The sequence below is a fragment of the Amphibalanus amphitrite genome, unplaced genomic scaffold (genome assembly GCF_019059575.1).
Source record: "Amphibalanus amphitrite isolate SeventyFive unplaced genomic scaffold, NRLGWU_Aamphi_draft 000043F_arrow, whole genome shotgun sequence".
NCBI lineage: Eukaryota > Metazoa > Arthropoda > Thecostraca > Balanomorpha > Balanidae > Amphibalanus > Amphibalanus amphitrite.
Genome location: NW_024881539.1, coordinates 526,763 through 544,816, shown reverse-complemented (window position 1 = coordinate 544,816; position 18,054 = coordinate 526,763). Strand labels below are relative to the sequence as shown.

General features: G+C 52.8%; 1 protein-coding gene across 7 annotated transcripts in view; it reads left to right on the top strand.

Annotated features, from left to right (window-relative positions):
* LOC122377105 (solute carrier organic anion transporter family member 5A1-like) overlaps nt 1-18,054 on the top strand; it is a 67,535-nt gene that overhangs the window by 33,840 nt on the left and 15,641 nt on the right. For 4 of the 7 annotated variants that reach the window (XR_006255795.1, XR_006255793.1, XM_043357088.1 and 1 more), the window contains exons 3-5: nt 7,379-7,541; nt 10,818-11,034; nt 14,319-14,495. Coding sequence is in view for 4 of the 7 variants with exons in the window: in XM_043357088.1 (XP_043213023.1) it covers nt 7,379-7,541; nt 10,818-11,034; nt 14,319-14,495 (557 nt within the window). In the remaining 3 variants the exon portion in view is untranslated. Of the gene's footprint in view, nt 1-7,378; nt 7,542-10,817; nt 11,035-14,318; nt 14,520-18,054 lie in introns of all 7 variants that reach the window. The other 3 variants (XR_006255792.1, XM_043357079.1, XM_043357072.1) reach the window with 1 other exon arrangement.

The following is an 18,054-nucleotide window of genomic DNA, read 5'->3' as shown; positions in this document are numbered from 1 at the left end:
TCGACATGCCTGGAAAGCTACTAACGCTCCGCTCGTCTGTCAGCTGTGACGTTCGGGCGCATGCTTATGCTCGCTGGCCTTCCGATAAACATCGACCGCCGACCAGTTCGGTAACGGTGTGTCTTGTTGCCATGCGGGTCTGCTGCTCGACGCGACGCCGATGTCCATGGCGCTGGCACCGGTGCCCACTTTTCCGGCCTCCCTTTCACTCTCTGCGACGGCTGGCTGCTCGACCACTCAGCTCTTCTCGTGCTACGGTTGCGGCTGAGTTCCGTGAATCCATCCCCAAAGAAGCTTTGGTCTTCACTAGCCTCCCTTCCTCCCACACCCAAATCAGCCATGATCCCCATCGGCTGCCGTGCGCCCTTCATCAAATCCACGCCGTGACCGGAGATGAACCCACCCACCATCGACCGGCGACCCGGCGCCATCTCCAGCCGCCCCCGTCGGCCACGACGGCCGCTATTGGCGTGCGTCGTTCCCGACAGCCACGTGACCCGGGCCTGGTCGTCCGGGGCCCACTCGGTCATCGCCGCGCCGGTTCCGGCCCGGTGCGTCCGCCGTCCGTCGTCCATCCTCAGCCTTCGACCCCGGCCCGGACCCTGATGATAGCGGCAGAGGCGATCGGGGTAGAGACAGACACAGAAAAAGTGACGGATGCTGCAAGCTGGGATTTCTGTGAGAACGGAAATGCTATATAAGACCAGAAAGGCAGAGATAAGATGCGAAACATTGAGCGTCGCAGGGATTTCTGTGAGAACGAAAATGCTATATAAGACCAGCAAGGCAGAGATAAAATGCGAAACATTGAGCGTCACACAGTGGAAGAGAGATCGTACATGCAGTCAGTGACAGGACGGGTATGTGGATTCGGCCTTTGGTAGCACTAGGACAGTGCGGGGGTGCTGCGCCAGTTCCGGCTGGGAGGGGGCGGGCGGAGTGGGGGATCGGGGCAGGGAAACGTCGCAGTTCCGGTGCCGCAGCTGGAGTCCGGCTCGACTGAGAGGGGGTGGGCGAGGCAGAGAAGCTTCTGCGGGCTCGACTCTGTCTTCTAAGAGGTTTAATGGTGGGGCGGGGGCAGGACGGGCTGACCAGGGGGAGGTGACAGGGTACGGGACGGCTGACTCTTGGATGACAGCTCCTCATTTGTCGGAGGAAAGGCGCCTTGATTAACCCTATTAGTGGCAGGCTCCTGGCTACCCCTATTAGTGGCAGGGGGGGCTGTTTACGACCCCCCCTTGATATCTCGAGATCTAACGGGCCGATTTTCAAAATTCAAACGGCATTCGACTTCGCTCAACGTGATCTACATTTCTAAAAAAAAATAAGAAAATGTCAAAAGGGGGGTTGAGGGGGGTAAAAACGGGCAAATTGCAGATACATTTTAGACTGCTTATCACGGCCAGGTTTCTGAACCAATCTTAACGCAACTTTTGCCGATCGATAAAGAATGAACCAGGAATTCACATGGATCCTAAAAATATGCATTTTCAAAAATCATAGGCGGATACAGATCATTGAGATTGGGGGTACACAAAAAGTATAGCAAATAAGGTTTTTGTTGGTACTGTTTCTAAAAAGGGTGGTAATGGTCTTGTTATGTTACAATTTTCTTATGAGAGAACGACTACAATTGTATTGGTCATGCATAGGCGGTGTCAGGGCACCTATGTTGGGAGGTAAAACATAACCCCCCTTTTTGGACGCCTGGATCCGCCTATTATAGCAAAAACGTGTCAAAAGAGGATGCACAATAACTTTGTATATGTTATCACATGATAAAACTGGTGCATACAGTTATAATACATCAGCATCGTGATCATCGCCCAAATGACTCGCTTCACGAATAGGACCCCCCAATTCCCAGTGCTCTGGAGCCGCCCTTGGTAAAGTTATGAACTTGAAATTTTCAGGGAATGTGCCCCATTTAGTTTTAGGAAAAGTCAGAAAATTTCAGCTTCGTAGCTTCAGCGGTTTCGGAGATATTCCCGAAAAACCTGAGGGGTGGATGAAAACAACCCCCCCCCCCCCTGCCACTAATAGGGTTAATGATGAGTGACAAATGGTGGCAGAAGGCTGACGGTAGTAGAAGCCACAAGCCGACGTGAGGCCAGCAAAGTCACAGTTTCAAAGAAACCTTACAGTGCATGAGTGAAGATGTCACTAATGCCAGTCGTCATCATGACATGCTGCATTAGTGCATTATGCACTTGGTTACAAGGCTTTAGTGCGGATGTAGGTTAAAGGGACTATCCCACCTTCTAAAATGTTGTTAACACCAGTTAAATTGTGCCCGACTTTATAGATTGGATGACCAGGAACACGGTTCTGGCATTTATTTTTCAATAAACATCTTAGGCTTCCCATATTCCCAATACGAACTTTCAAATATGTGACGTCACAGCCCAAAATTACCTCCTTCCCCAGGCCACATTACTGTCATAAAGCTGATTCTTTTTACTCTGTAGGCACCACAACAAAGTTCAGACCAAGTTTTAAGCGATTTGTCAACGAACAAACCCATTTAAATCAGAATGACTAAACGAGGTGACGTCACACTAACGGTCGTTCCATGTTGAAGATAGGGCCTTGTACAAGGCCCATTTTCAAATGAAGGGAACGAATTTCTTCAACACCAAGAGGCCGCGGGGGTTGCAACCTAGATAGATAGTGGTTTCTGAACCTCGCCGCAAACTTGGCTATCTCAACTCAAACCCCATGTTAAAGGTGGGATAGTCCCTTTAATGTTTATCTCAGAACTAAGTTGCCAATCGTGTCTGTCAAAATCCGGTTATCTAATTGCAGCAAATGATGTAGGCGTATGCCATGTGTCATATGTCGATCGCTGATGCAATAATCCCCTCGCCAACATTGAGATGGGTGGTGCTGTCTCCACTCTCCGGGCGGGATTGTCAGACAAGCTGCAGCCAAATCCCGTCACGTACTTACTGTCCCGTCACGTACAGGAACTGCGGCACGGCCTCCCTGAAGCCCAGCTTCCCGGATGCGTGATGGACGGATTCCGATGAGCCTGGTCGATGTGGTGGTGGAATACTCTGCAGACCCAGAGCGTGACCACAGCACACGCACAAACGACTCTGGTTTATGCAAAGAGCCGGAACTTGCCGCCTTGGCGCTGAATGTGGCTGGCCGTCTGTTGTGTTGCCCACGCCATGTTGTGCCGCAGTGTTGTCGTTATCGCCGGGAGGCCTACTCAGAGGGTCCCTCCCTCACCCCGCGCCGCTGGTTCCGGTAGTCACTCAGCTCTGTTTGCCCGTCGCCAATAGAGGCGATGGACCGGCAGGAGCCCAGTTGGCCGCCGGCCAGCGACTGTGCGCCGCTCCTCTGTCCCGGAGCGTGTTTTCGCCTCCAAGCACCGACCGCGTTGCCATTGAGGAGGCCGTCGTGCCTCGTACGTTATTCGTGATGCGTTGTTTGTTGGCCGGATCGGTTCTTTATCGCATACGATGGTGACCCAGTGCGTTGACGAGGGGACGGGAATGGACGCGGCTTGGGGAGTATTGTCCTCTGTTGGGGTGGGAGAGGGTGCAGTCGATGGATCGTAAGTGGTGGCTGATGTGCGATGGGTGTTGAAGGGTTGGTGGCTGGCGGCGAACGGACGTCGGGCGATGTATAGTGGGCGGTGGGCGGCGAGCAGTGGGCTTCGGGCAGTGGGCGTTGGACGATGGTCTGCAAAAGCTCGGGGTTGAAACACCAGGACGTGATATTGCGCGCATGTGAGTTACGCGGCGCTAGCTCAGCGGTGATATGAAATTGCATTCGTGACCGTGGCCTGCAGAAACCCTCTCGAACTCACGTAGCCGAACCGCTATTGAACCGCTCGACCAGCGTTCAACACAACGATTGTTCGTATTGTGACTGGAATTTGACGGCGACTGCTAACTGCTCAACGCACGTAAGTTGGACCGGCTGGTGCGGACGGTAGTGCGGCTGGCAATCGGCCCTGCTCAGTAGCGGTCTCCTTCTAACGGTCCAGTGTCATGGCATGTGCAATAAAGACGGTATCACGGCCGGTGACGAAGCGCTGAAACTCTGGGGAACTTTGAAAATTGTTTCCAGTGAGGCTCGATGAAGGTCGCTGGACGATGAGCTATGATGACAGGCTTTTTGTCGTCTGTTTTAGTGGCCGGGCAGGTCGTTGGTCGGGCGAGAGGGCTGGGTCACTCGGTAGACTTGTGATGGGGTCAACGGAAGGTCGCGTTGGACACCCGTGGCAACTGTCTGGCAACTCTCTGCCCGGGATCAGAGGGCGCTGCCGACAGCAGCCCGATTTTGCGAAGGCATATAGAGCGGCGACGTCCGGCTGAACTTAGCTCTAGCCAGGTGCCCAGCTGCCTGCAGCATCCGGGTGTATGAATTGGGACCCAATATAGCTCCTGCCATGCATAGGAACCATGTCGAGAGCGGTGGATGTCACGATTATGATCTCCATTTAGATAGATATCCGAGTGGAATGAGTCTTTATCAGGCCTGTCTGCCTGACCAGCTCTCGTTTGTCGGTCGTAGTGTCGGACGCTCGTCCGGCTATCCACCGTGCGGCGGCGGCAGCACTCTGGGAAATGCTCGGCTAATGCCGGTCCTTCTTCAGCGCGGCTGCGCTCAGTTTCAGTGCCGCATGGCACGACAGCGACGACTGATGGCGGCCGGCCGCGCCACGACCGCCCCTGCCGCGCCGTTACTTATTCATGGAACTCGTGAAGCGGTCCTCTAGGGCGGCCTTGAACTTGAGGGCCTGGAAATGGCGGTTGGAGCGCGGTGGAACTTGGCTCGATCGAGGAATGATGACGCTTCTGCTGGCTGAGCTGCTCTGAACCTCAAATAGAAGACGAAATGGATGGCACTGCCGGAAAAGACGTAGAGGCACCGTCGGCGGTGTTATATGGTCTGTTTCCTCGAGTGGGGTCCGTGCTTAAACATGGAATGAAATCTCGGCACATCATGCGGCGTGAATAATTTCGGCCAGCTCCGCTTCAAACACATTTATCATTTATCATCTGGCAGCGCTTGCAATCTTAGGTCTATATTAGTGTCATGAATTTCGGCTCCGCTAATAGAATTACAGCTCGGCCTGCGGCCTCAGCATTTTCCTTTGTCAGCTGGCGCTGTATTTTGCAGTCTGTGGGGAAATACAGGCTCAGTGTGGTCACTAAAGCTGGGTTTCCAGCTGCACCGGCCGGCGCCAGGGGCGGCGCCCGGCTGATAATGCGTGACTATGGCGGTGGCACCTGTCTGGCGACACGCCCATTCCAGTCACTGAGCCAGGTGCACATCCGGGCGTCAGCTGAGCGGCCGGCTGACCGACGGTGACTCACCTGGTCCGCCGTCACAGCCGTCAGAGGGTCGGTATTCAGCAGTGACCGGTGACCCGACCCGACCTTTGCATACAGCCACAACCCTACCCGGCGTGACCCGCCGGACTTGACACATCTGAGAAACAAATAACGTCCGCTCGCTCTTGTTTTAGCATTGCTTCTAATTGGCTTCTTCACACGTTTGTCTTATTCAGATCCGTTCTTGGCCAAACCTTCACGGTTCGCAGATGGCTGTCATGAAAATATAGTCGGATCGTGATTCGTGAGCACTGAGCAACCATCGTATTGACCGGCGCCGTCTCACGTGGCTCCGTTCCGCCCCGTCGCCGCCGCTGCGTCGATACCTGGGTACCTATCGGCGGCACCGGGCGCCTTGTCTTCATATCGACCAGTTGGCCCGCTCCCTCTCCCCCCCCCCCCCCGTCGCGTCGCCAGCTGATCGGTGGTCCCGGGCAGAGCGGCACGCCCTGCGCCCTGAGGAACACAGCCGCTCAATGGCAGCCGGGCGTGAGGACACATTCGGTAGATCGTCGCCGCTCGCGTGTCGCCGGCGACTTTCACCGGTCGCGGTTTCCTGGACGACGACCGGCCGGCTGTTGGTGGAAGGATTGTGCTGCGTGTGGGCCTGCGGCCGGGCTGTGCACGGGCCGTGTGGAGCCGTGCCGTTCTGGTGCCGTGCACGCGGCGTGCTGTGCTGGCACGGTTTGACGCGGCCGACCGCCCGTGCTCCGTGCGATGGCGTGCGTGCAGGTCCCGCGTGCTTCCGCCACAGCCAGCTGGTGTGAATGTGCGGTATCAGCCGGATGCGGTACTGCTTGCCGAGCAGACGTTGGGTTGGACTGCCGAGTGCCAGAAATATAGGCTACTTAGTTCTCAACTGAAAGCTCCGTGTGTACTCTGCAGTAATGATCAGGACATGGCATCCGCATCAGGACCGTCTGTCCGCATTATTGACATTTGCAGAGTACGGTCATTCACCCTCTCGGACCAAAAGCGCCAGCTCATCGTGCGTCGGTGTTTTGTTTCACTAGGCCACACCCAGCACGGCAACGACATCGACATGCAACTCAACGCTGGTGTTACCGTTACCTCGCTCCTGCATCCGTTTAGTGTTTCTCCCGTTATGCCCCCCCCCCCCGATCCTTTGTCCCAACATACACAGTGGTTCCACACACAACCCATCCCACCCCGCCTCCACGGCCTTCTAAATCTACACATTCCCTCCCCGCTATCCCGTGGCGTAATCATCATCAGCGTCGCCATCATGCGCCGGTTTTGCCGTCGCCGCCTCCTAAGTGCGCCACTCTTTGTCGCCATCCGGTCCTGCGCGATAAAGCTGCGGCCATTCTGCCGCAGCTCGGCCTTTGTGGCCAGGGTTTGTGTCCGGAAGGCAGCGGTGCTCGAACTGTTTCCCGCTACTGGCCTTGGAGCGATCGAACTCTAATTTGTCGTCGGTCTGTAATTTGGGCGTTGTTGTGGTAGCACTGATACTGTTTTCTCTTTGTGTCGCCATCAGCAGCTGCGATGGTACCGTAGAGTTGTTACTTGGGGGCGATGCACTTTGTCCGCTTTGTTGTAAATTTGACCCGGCTGACGGGCGGTGTAGCCTGGTATTGTGAAATGCTGTAGGTAACTCCGAGGTTCGTTTTGACAGTATCACTTTATTGCCTGTTCGAGCAGCGATCGAAGTGAAGAATGATTAGGCCCGATCACAATCTGATCGGGCCTAAAATTGTTCCGATAAACGTGGCTGTGAACTGAGTGCGATCCATTTAATCTGACCTTCACGCGACCATGACCGGGTTATGACCTACCCATCTAATAATGAGCTGACTCTCCTGTCACCTGTCATGCTAGCGTGTTCTGACACTGTCGGGCCGTGCCACCCACCACCGCTCATGTCAGTGACTGACGTTTCTGACCCCTGCGTCTGCCTGTCGCTCTTCCCTTTGCGAGTGATACCATGACCGGTGTCAGGTGTGTCGCTCTGTTTCCAGTCGAATGATGCGAGTGGTACCCTGACCGATGTTTCTCTCTGTTTCCAGTCGAATGATGGAGCTGGGCTCGCGGCGACCCACGCTCACCAAGCCGCCCTGTTACCGGTACCCCGCCGAGGCCGGCTACTCGGCCGCCGAGTCTGGGTACGGCGACGAGTGCGGCCTACTCAGCTGTCGACCGCGCGCCCTGCAGCGGTTCGCCAGCATCAAGGTGGGTGACGGGGTCGCGTCGGCGGAGACGGAGAGGCTTGCGATGTGTGTACCTGCGTTGATGGGCTGCAAAATAGGTATTTTGTTGTGTTGATGTGTGCGAGTTGATCTTGTGGGACTGCCAAAAATCGTGGCGTGCCGCGATGAGTGTCATATGCTGAACGGTCGTTGTAATATGCACTCTGCACCGGGAAGTATCAAATGATCAGCAAGAAAAACAACGCACAACCCACGATTTACGGTTTCCTGTATGTTTGATGCAGTCTTGCAATGCAATCCAGCCATCCAAGAAACTTTGCGCGAGACGTTTTCTTGGATGGTTTTCTTGGATAGCTTGATTTCATCGAGGGCTTCTGTTTTAAAGAAAATTTGTAAGCTTTGCTGAACTGTTGAGTATTTAGAACTGCCAGTATTTCAGTATCTAACGTGTAGTTATTGTTACTGTATTTTATTTATGCATATTTCGGCCTTTTTTAAGCAGATAACGAACGATATTAAGAAACATACAGGAAATAATATCTAGGACTCTACCGCGACGAAATATTTCTATCTCGAGTTTTCAAAGAATTTCATGCACTCGGCCAAGGCCTCGTGCATGAAATCCTTTGAAAACTCTCGATAGAAATATTTCGTTTTCGCGGTATCGTCCAAGAATGTATATTCAGTGTGGTTATAGTTGATAGCTGGAATCAATCCGTGTTCGTTTCAGTGGCATGTGCTTCGCTGCACGCAGGTTTTGTTTCAATCATGCTTCCTGGCTCGGATTTTCCTGGTATTTTGCGTGGTAGTTTTCCGAGGGTGGTCGGCTGATGCCGACTGCTAGTTTCTGCCAGTCCTAATGCTATCCCTAATACCATCTCTGCAGGACTGGGATACGGGCGTGCAGGGGCGCCTGAACCTCCGTGAGGTCTGATGTCAATGCACCGTGGGGTAGTGGTGTCGCTGTAGGTAAGGGTTCTCTTAGTGTATTATGATGAGGTCGATGAGGCCACTTCTGTGGAAAGGAAGTTAGACAGGTGTTGGTGGGCACGACCCTGAAACAGAATTTCCTGGATTGGCTCAGGTATTGCCATAATACCGGATTCACAATCGACAGAACGGGTAGTCAAGTCAGGCAGCCCAGTATAACGGTAGTGTGGCATGGATTTCCTATAAGCCCGACAGAGGCGTTGTGTGTCCCAGAATTATAGGTGCGCTTCACTAATGTCATGCCTGTGCCATGTTTATATTTATATTTATTGCCACCGTAAAACGAATTCAACTGCACGGCGATGCTCCATTGCCTATTGATCTAAATGATGGCAACGGCGCCATTCCAGCAAAAGTCGAATGGTTTTCGCAACAGTGAACATGCATGAGTGCCACCAGCTTCCTTGCTAGGCATCACTTAAACTTCCGCCGCTGCTAAAGATCGATGTAAATGGTGTGACGTAGACTTGGCAATGTATTTCCGTCCCTCAAATTTTGTGGAAGTAATGTTCCTTATGTCGACTCAAAATCGGTTTCTTGCGTTGCTACATCTTAATAATGAAGTTGTTATGTCCGAAAGCGTCAAGCCATTCACCTTATGTGCAGTTTTTGCACGTGAAAGAACGTTCGGGAGCAGTGCATATGGTTAGGTTATTTCCTGTTCTGTCCGGCCACTGGCGCCTGCTGCATGGCTCACTGGTTCTGTTCAGTGGACCGTTTTCCTCGTCAGCCGCGCCGGGTCCTGTCCGTGTGGTATCCATACTGCACCATGGCTCCGTTCTGGACCGCCCCGCCCCCCCCCCCTCGCTGCCGCGTGGGCGGTCGGATCGCAGCATCACACCGGCCGGGCATTGTCATTTCACGGCTGAAATGGTGCTGAGATGGCCCGCCTCCTCTCGCCGCCTGCCAAACGGATGTTTCGGAGCTCTTTGCCAGATGGTAGTCGCTACTGATTGCTGCGTTTGTTACGGGGGAGATGCTTCGCCCGATTACGTTGTTGACGAAGCCGACGGGCATTGTTTCAGGACAGACGTAGATAATAAGTCTTTGTCCATTCACTCGGGTAGAGTTTCACTGAGTGGTTTCAAATCCGGCTTGGACCTGTTCGGTTCGTAGGAATAATTCCAACGAAACGCTGGTTAAACTCTTTAACCAAATATTTGTTAGCTTGATATGTTCATACTTCATAGTTTAACTGCGCTAATCCTTTTTCGCTCCGATTTTGTTTCACTATGAATTGCCTTTCTATCATGATTAGCTGATACGGTTAAATGCATTGTGTAATTACAAGGCTTATCAAACTTCATCTCAACCCATGACAAACAAGTAAAAGTTTGTGAAAGTCCCTGCCGCCCCACCCAGATGTCCCATTATGCGTGCTGTCGGCTGGCCCTGGCTCGTGCCTGGGGACAGTGGGCTGGGGTCGCGGGTCACTGGTTTCACGGCGCTGTTTTCCGGCCTGGTTACCACCGCATCCGCCGTCCAAACGTGTTTCTCGGCTGCTAAGCCGGGAAGGAGTGCAAAGAGCCTGTTCTTGCTCTGGCTCTGAGGCCATTGTTCCAGCTGACCTTGCTTTTTTGAGGTAAGAATTGAGCTCCTTGTTGACAGTCGGAGTTGCATAATGTTTCCGTTGATCCTTGGGTATTTTGAGCGCTTAGCGTTCTTTGTTTCGGGTGTAATGATTTTTTTTTCTGGGGTACGAGTGTTTGATGTTGCGTTTCTTCTGATCCTTTGAGCCAGTAACCTGATATTTATTTCGTAGTTTCCATCCGTCTGTTACTTGGATCTTGTACCGCGGGTATGTTGGCTTTAAACCCCCACTCACACAAAAACTGTTGATCTTGCGCTCGTGAAAAAGTGTGCTCCACTAGGTTGTCGCTGTCAGCCAACAACCACCTGCTGCGCCAACAGCCGCCTGCCCCGGTGTGCGGTCTTGTACTTGTTTGCGGTTCTGCAGACGTTTTAACAGTCATTTCTCACTTTGATTCTCTGCACAGGTGTCTTTGTGTCCACAATACGTGGCTTACTTTGTGTTTTCTCCCTGAGGTATTTGGGCCCATACTCGTTGGTTTGTGTTTGACTAAATTTGTGTTCGCACACCAGTCGTGCCTGCATTAATGTTTGTACACAATTCAACAGTACAGGTACTCACTTCTGCAGCCACCGCGGCGCTCCACGCATATTGTTGCTCATAAAGATTGTTTTTCCACTTTCCAGCTAGTTGCGCCACTACTGTTGCCGGCAATACAGCCCCTATCTCCTTATCAGACGCCCATTTGTCTAAGACCCGTTCACCGTTTGTTTTCAGGTATTTGTGCTGCTGCTGTCGCTGCTGGTGACGCTCCAGCAGGCTCTCAGCTCCGGCTACCTCAACTCAGTCATCACCACCATAGAGAAGCGGTACGAGATCCCCAGCTCGCTTACCGGCGTCATCGCCTCATTCTACGAGATCGGCAACATGCTCACCGTCATCTTCGTCAGCTACCTCGGCTCGCGGCGACACGTACCCGTGTGGATCGGCAGAGGTTAGTGACCGACGCCGGTTAGACACGTCTTGACAGTGAGCAGAAACCTATGATAGTTAAGACACAGGAGTGAGGGGCGTCCCCTTGCCTCCCACCCCTTAACCGCAGCTGTGGCGTCGTGGTGTCAAGGCTTCAGAACGGGCCGAGGTATGCCAAGCCCGCGGCCCGGCGCTCGGGGCCTGCCAACGTTTGGAGACGGAATTAGTGTCTGCCCACTGTTTTTATTGACTCAGAGCTATGTGAGAGATTCGGTTTGGAATTAGCGGACTCGCTCGCCAGCGATTCCTCGTCTCGCTTGGTTTCGGTTGCGGAGGTCAAGGAAGTCATCTGGTCGGCTGACTGAAAATATCATAGATTAGGACCTGTCAGTACCACTCGTTTTTCCGTCCAACCCATTACTCTACATCTGATATTGTGTGGGTATTTTCTGGTATTTTCCAGACGACCGACAGGCCTCTGTTAGACATCGGATGTCTAATTTCAGCTCTGTTTACGAACTCCGTGCAGTAACACGTGCTGTGCTGATGGTTGGCTGCTCCAACGTCGTCATATCGCCAGTCCCAGCTCGGGGAACGGCGGGTTCGCGGCCGGGGCAGTGGCCGGGGGCGTGTCGGGGTGATTGGCCGGGCTGTTCCCATCGGCGGCAGATGCTGTGATTAGCGCGATACGGGCGCTGACGCCGTGCTGGGTCAGCAGGCTCAACAGATTTCAGGCCCACTTGTCACGCGTCTTTCGCCGATCGAGCGCGCTCATTTCATAGCCGGAAAGATGGATCTGCGATGGCGGCATCGTTTCTGGAATTGAGTGTGTTCGAGTGTTCTGAAATTAGCCGATGTCTTTATCGGCCGGCCGTGAAAGTGTGCTGGCAGAATATTTTTATCTTCTGGTTATGCTTTTGATATTTTACTGCCTATTTGTCTTCAGTTCCCTGCTCCCGACATATTGTTTCGCAACTGCAACAATTGCCGTTTTAGCCGCTTTGTCAAAAGGCATTTGAGAATGGGTTGTCTGTTAATCATCCTCGCCATTATTTGGACCGGCCTGTCTCGAGTTCCACCCCGCTGATGATATCGCTCAAATTTATCTACACGCGCCGGGTTGTCGCCGGGGCATCTGGCCTACATTCGCGCTGCGGCGGCCGGCCCAGTTCCGGTTATCGACCCTCTGTTACCGCCGCAGTCTTATGCCGGGACGGCCAGCATATATGGACTGAGGAGGCAGTGATCTGGGAACACTGCCTTGGGACGACCGTCATAGATGGACTGAGGAGGCGATGAACTGAGAGCACTGCCTTGGGACTACCTCTGGTCCGTGTATCTGAGGAATCCTTCCATTTGACTGAAGGGTTATCCGCTCGCTGGCCTGTGTGGTGTCTGGTTCTTGGTTATGCTCAGGGCCTGTTATATGCCTTTGCTTTTCACTCCCCGTTATGGGGCTAAGCATTCGGCATTGTGGTGCTTTGTGGTCAAAGGCACACGGGCGGTGCTCGGTGTCATAGCGAGAATCCTGGGCGAAATTTTGTGTCCTGGTTGACTGTGGGGCTGTCCGAGTCAGGCGTCGTGTGTCTGGGAGTAGTGCGTCGCTCCTGGTTTTCGTTCAGGGTCGTTCGTCACTCGCAGACTGACGGCCTACAGAACGACGCAGTTCGGGGGGCTGATCGTGGAGGCGGGCAGGGAACGGCACTTTGTTACAGATACTGACACGTAGGTGGGGACTGTAATGGAGTCGTCACTGGAAACGACACCAGCGCTGCTGACACCGTCACCTCCATCGATACTGACATGGGCACTGAAATAGACTCGACGTCGCAACTAGCGGGAACCTGAGTTCACATTAGTAATGCAATACTGATGCCTGTCATGACACAGATCCTTATAATGGCACCGGAACTACTGAGTGACACCGACACTCTGTCCTGACACTGACACCTGTCCTGACACCGACACTGAGCTCTGGCGCCCATATTGACCTGTGTGAGCCGACACTGCCCTGCGCCAGTCTGTGCTCCCACGCTGGAACCGCGGGCGTGACCTCTGGTATACGGACTGTTGGCTTGCGGACCAGCGGTTAGCTATGCACACGAACGGCCCACATACTAACAACACCGGTGTGTTTGTCGACGATAGTGACACCTGCTGCGATCTATAAACCGCATGGGGTCTAGCACGGGCTAGTCCCGCGCTACATAGATGGGATATAGTCCGCTGAAACGTGGGTATAAAATTATGCAGTTCAGTGTCGCTCAATTTGTGTTTAGGCTGGATGTCTGAGGGCACGATTAAAAAACTTTCGTCACTGAGGCGTACGCGATGTCCCGTGTTCCAACCGGCACGTGCAGGCCACGTGCGGACTGCACGTGTTGGGCGGGTCACGTTGCCCTCTCAGAGCACGTCACCGACATTCGCCCAACATCATTAATAGAGCGAGCGAATCTGCGGCTGTGTGCTGCTGACATGTGTGACAGCCCTGTTGACGTGTGCGACTGCCCTGGCGGCGATGGGGAGGGCCGATCCGCCCTGTATGAGCGTCCAGCTATTGGAGCCTGGTTCCCTGGGCTCCAGCCCTGGTCAGCTGCGTTAGTTTTCCCAGCTTCGACCGGTGACCGTGGCTTGCGGCAGGCTCGCCCGTGACGCGCTCGATCGTGATTAATTGAACGCCCTGTGAATTATCGATGGTACTGTGAGCGCTCTAGCCGCGTACGAGACCTCCGGGCCGTGTTGGAAGACAGACTTTCCGGCTTAAGGATGGCCGCGCGGTGGATAGTGGAAATTCACTATCGGTCCCTGAACGGCCGGGATTTGTATTGCCTGGCAGCTGGACTGATTTTTCCAGTACTTACCTTACATGTTTTATTTCGACTAGTATAGGTCACAGGTGGTATGATGAAGTGTTCTGAAGAGTGGAGCGTTTGGAATGACAGTTCGTTTCCAAAAGCGCTTTTCATGCCAAAAGTTTGTACTTTTGTATTAGTATTGAGGTTTGATGAGGCCTTGTTTATTTCCCTCCATTGCTACATATTTGATTTGCTTTGCGTTTGACATGCACGCAGTTCTTATCAACATCACGCTCCCCTATGTTATGCTTTAGTTCACTCTCAAACTAAGCCTTTTGCAAGACTAACTTTTGCAAACTAGTTTTCCTTAGCAGTGCAGTTTTGGTGCTATCATCACTGACCCGGATCTGCAGCCATACCTGCCGCTCCAACCATGTGTCATCGCTTCTGTGCCAGCCGTCTCCCCGTCACAGCCTGATTTTCTGACTGACCTGCGCCCCTCCTTCGGCAGGCATCATCGTGATGGGCCTGGGCAGCCTGCTGTTCTCCGTGCCGCACTTCCTGACGGACAGCTACAGCCTCAGTGTGGACTCCAACTCGAGCTCTGTGGCGGATAACGTGTGCCGGCCGGCCGTGCGCCGTGACCAGTATCGCCAGTTCGAGCAGATCACTGGCATCGAAAGCATCGGTAAACTGGCCGAGGGACTCCACGGTAGGTCAGCCGCGCCGGCCGCCGGCCGTCGCATGCGCTGCATGTGAGGGCGCCCGCTCAAAGCGGGAGGTCAGCTAAATGTGGTGGCAGACAGCTAAGCATGGAGCCTAACGCATCTAACCCGTAAGTAGCGTGACTTAGCGATTGATGTTACTTAGTTTACCTGTAAGAATGCCCCATGGTGTAAAAATTAGTAGTGCACCTTTCCGTCCCCGTCCGCCGCTGCATCAACAGCTGATCGCTGACTGCTGATTGGCTGACCTTCGACGGGTCAGCTTGATCACGTGACCGCGGCCAGACGGCCAATCAGCGCGTAGCGTCGGCGGACGGGGACGGCAGCAGGAAGTGCTGAAGGATTTGTGGTAGGCTGGCGGCCTGCGCGGTGACTGACCGAAACATGACACGATGCGGTCCCTACACGGCACATAATGTCTCCCTGATGGGCTTACATTACATTCGGCATTTCATAGAAGAAGCCAAATGATGGTTTTCCAAATGCAAGTTGTATTGCTAGGTGACATCCAGGCGTGCTGAAGCCATACGTAGGGGAGAGTGGGGCAAAGCGGCCACCCTAACGTTTCTAACGATGCCGACGCTGGATTTTTAAACTTGGAAAGATTTTTTCTATACCAATGTGATCCCTATTAAATTGTCTTTTATTCCAACTGCGTTTCATTTCCAAAGGCGTTCACATATGGGAGATATTGACAAAACTTTAGACCTATAGCATATTGGCCACTTTGCCCCATCCCTGAGGCAAAGCGGCCACTGGCGACTTCTCAAGTCCCGATATGAGAAACAGAATAGTTGCCTCATGCACGACTAGGGTATTTGATGGTGACAAGGTTTAAGGGAAGATGGATGTTTACTTTGTTATCTTCCCACCTATTGCTAAACAAAGAAATAATTTTCTTGGAAAAACATTTAATTGCATAATTTGGTAACTCATGTAACCAAAAAGTGGCCAAGATGAATGCATGACGACACATTTGAATATAAATAATGTTTTTATCCAGATGGAAACAACTTATGGCCAATTGGGGGCTGGCCACTTTGCCCCGGCCGCTTTGCCCCGCGCTACCGTCCGAGACAAAAATATTCCAGCTCAGCTATTAGTGGGGTAAAAAGCATTAAAATTGGTAGGAGGCATGTACGATAACCACGCAATGCATGGACAAAAACGCTTATAAAAATTCCAAACGGTTATGGAATAAAATAACATTTAAAAATTGTAAACATAATTGGTAACCTGGCAAGAAATGCTTTTCCGTGTTTCACAGAACAATGGCGATGGGCCTGAAACCCCGGTCTGGCTCATTCGAACGACCGCAAAGAGAAGTATATTTGGAAATCATAAATTGGAACTGACGCCAGCTGTGGAGGGCTAAAACGATGGATGGCCGCTTTGCCCCGGGTGGCCGCTTTGCCCCACTCTCCCCTATGTACGGTAGCACATTGGAAAGGAACGGTCACATGCCAGCGTGAAATTCAGTAACCTTGTGTTTAACTTTAATGTGTTTAAGGCGATAGACGACCTTTGCAGGCTATGTTTCATGAACATCGCACGAACAGCATGCCTGCTCGGTAGTGTTTTATGATATTCATAACCTGAAGTGTAGATTTGCATGCCTAGCCACGGACAAATGTCAGTGACTGCTGCGTTATTCACTGTATACCGACAATGTGTGTGTTGCATGATCCGACTGCATTACTATTTAAAACCGTCAGCTGTGATGATTTTTGTGAGCTACTCTGTTTCCATGTAGCCCCCCCCCCCCCCACACACACACAGCGTATCGCCTTAGCACAGTCAGTATTGTATCACCGTGCCATATCCTCGATCCTGTGCCCAGCGTCTAGCTGCCCCTGCCGGCCGCCACCGGTCTATATTGGACCGATATTCAGCGTCGTGTCCGCCCCGGCAGCCCCCTGCTTCTGCCGAGCCGGTCGGTCAGTCGGACCAATGCGATTGTATGTGTCGATCGATCCGATGCCCGTAATTGGGTAGCGCCATAGGTGCCGGGCCGGCCGAGCGACGCGTCTGTCCTCCCCTCCCCCACACTCCCCATCCCTCCAGTGGCCGTCCCCGAGGGAAAATGCGCAGTAATAGTTGGGCACTGCGTAGTGCGTCGCATAAATGAGAAATTTGTTTGGTGATTTTATTTTACATGACTCCGTATTGGTGTGAAATTACCCCATGGGCTTTAGATAGCAATCGTTATTATAGCGCTGTGTTCCTTGCTGTGTTTGTGCAGCTGCACAAAGCGACATATTCCTTCCGTGATATAATGTTACCTCCTGTGACCCTCGTGAACCTGCCTCTGGTCGGTCCACCGGGTCCGCTCCTGCGCCGGCCTGTCTCCGTATATGCTGACAGGGACCGGCGTCTTGAGTTCGTCTCTGTTTAGGTCCATCCTGACCCAGACAGACGCGGGTGGGGCTTCGCGCTGGTTGAACCCTGCCCTGCCGCACAGGAGTCGCTCGTTCCCTAAAATGGTTGGCTGAAACTGCTGGCTGCCTCACGGGACGGACGCACGGCAGGGCCTATAGTTATGACGACAGCAGGCGCGACGCTTTTCCCAAGTGTGATGGTGGCGGCACCGACTGGTACTGGGTGGACTTTTTTAGCTGATAACTGGAGTACCTATACGTGGTTGCATGTTGTGCATGCTCGTGCCAAGCACGACTGAAATGTTTATATCGTCAGTAAACGCAGTGAATACTTAAAAGGTGCATTTGTGATGCCATATCAAGAAATAGCTTAAAACTTGTGAGTTAGGATATCGTAAGGATTTTGCTGCACTTTTGATTATATATAAATAATTTTTTGATAGATTTTTGCCGTATCGGTGAATTATTTTTGCGATTTTCGATAACCTGCGTCTTTGTTCGGCAGTGACTTATCCCTTGATGCCGTGACTGCTGCTGAATGGTTGGGTTCTGAAAATCATGTCAGGCATGTGTCGTCTCTAAGTTTAATGTCATCCTGATCGACTTAGCTTTGACATTTGCCCAAGGGGCTAAGCTGATTTGTCAATTTTCCAGAGTTATGTGTCTCACTAGTAAAGTCTGTGGAAAATGTCAGCCCGATGCGCATCATCCCACATTGTCCACATTTTTCATCCCTGACCCTGTATTATATAATCATAGCTACTTCCATGTTTAACGGCGTCTCTCTTCCGTCTCAGAAATATTTATCTCGGGCGCCATCGTATGACCTCGACAGCCATCTGTCCGTCTGTCTGTCTGTCAGTCTCAGTCCAGCTGTCTGCCCAGTATCCTGTGTCCCTTCCGGCGTAATAGACTAACATTTGGCGTGAATTCGGCCTCCGCCGCCCGGCGTCACGCTTCCTGCCACCGGTCCGATAAGCCACTCGTCTCTCCCACTGTCCCCTGAGACGTCGCTGCGACGCTGTCTCCGTCTCATGACCCATCATCCTTCGCCGACCGGTCGTGACGGACCCTCCGCTCGGCTCTATCTGCGAGTTATTCTCACTAACTCGGCGCCGGACTGGTTTTGTTCTCGGTAAAGCCG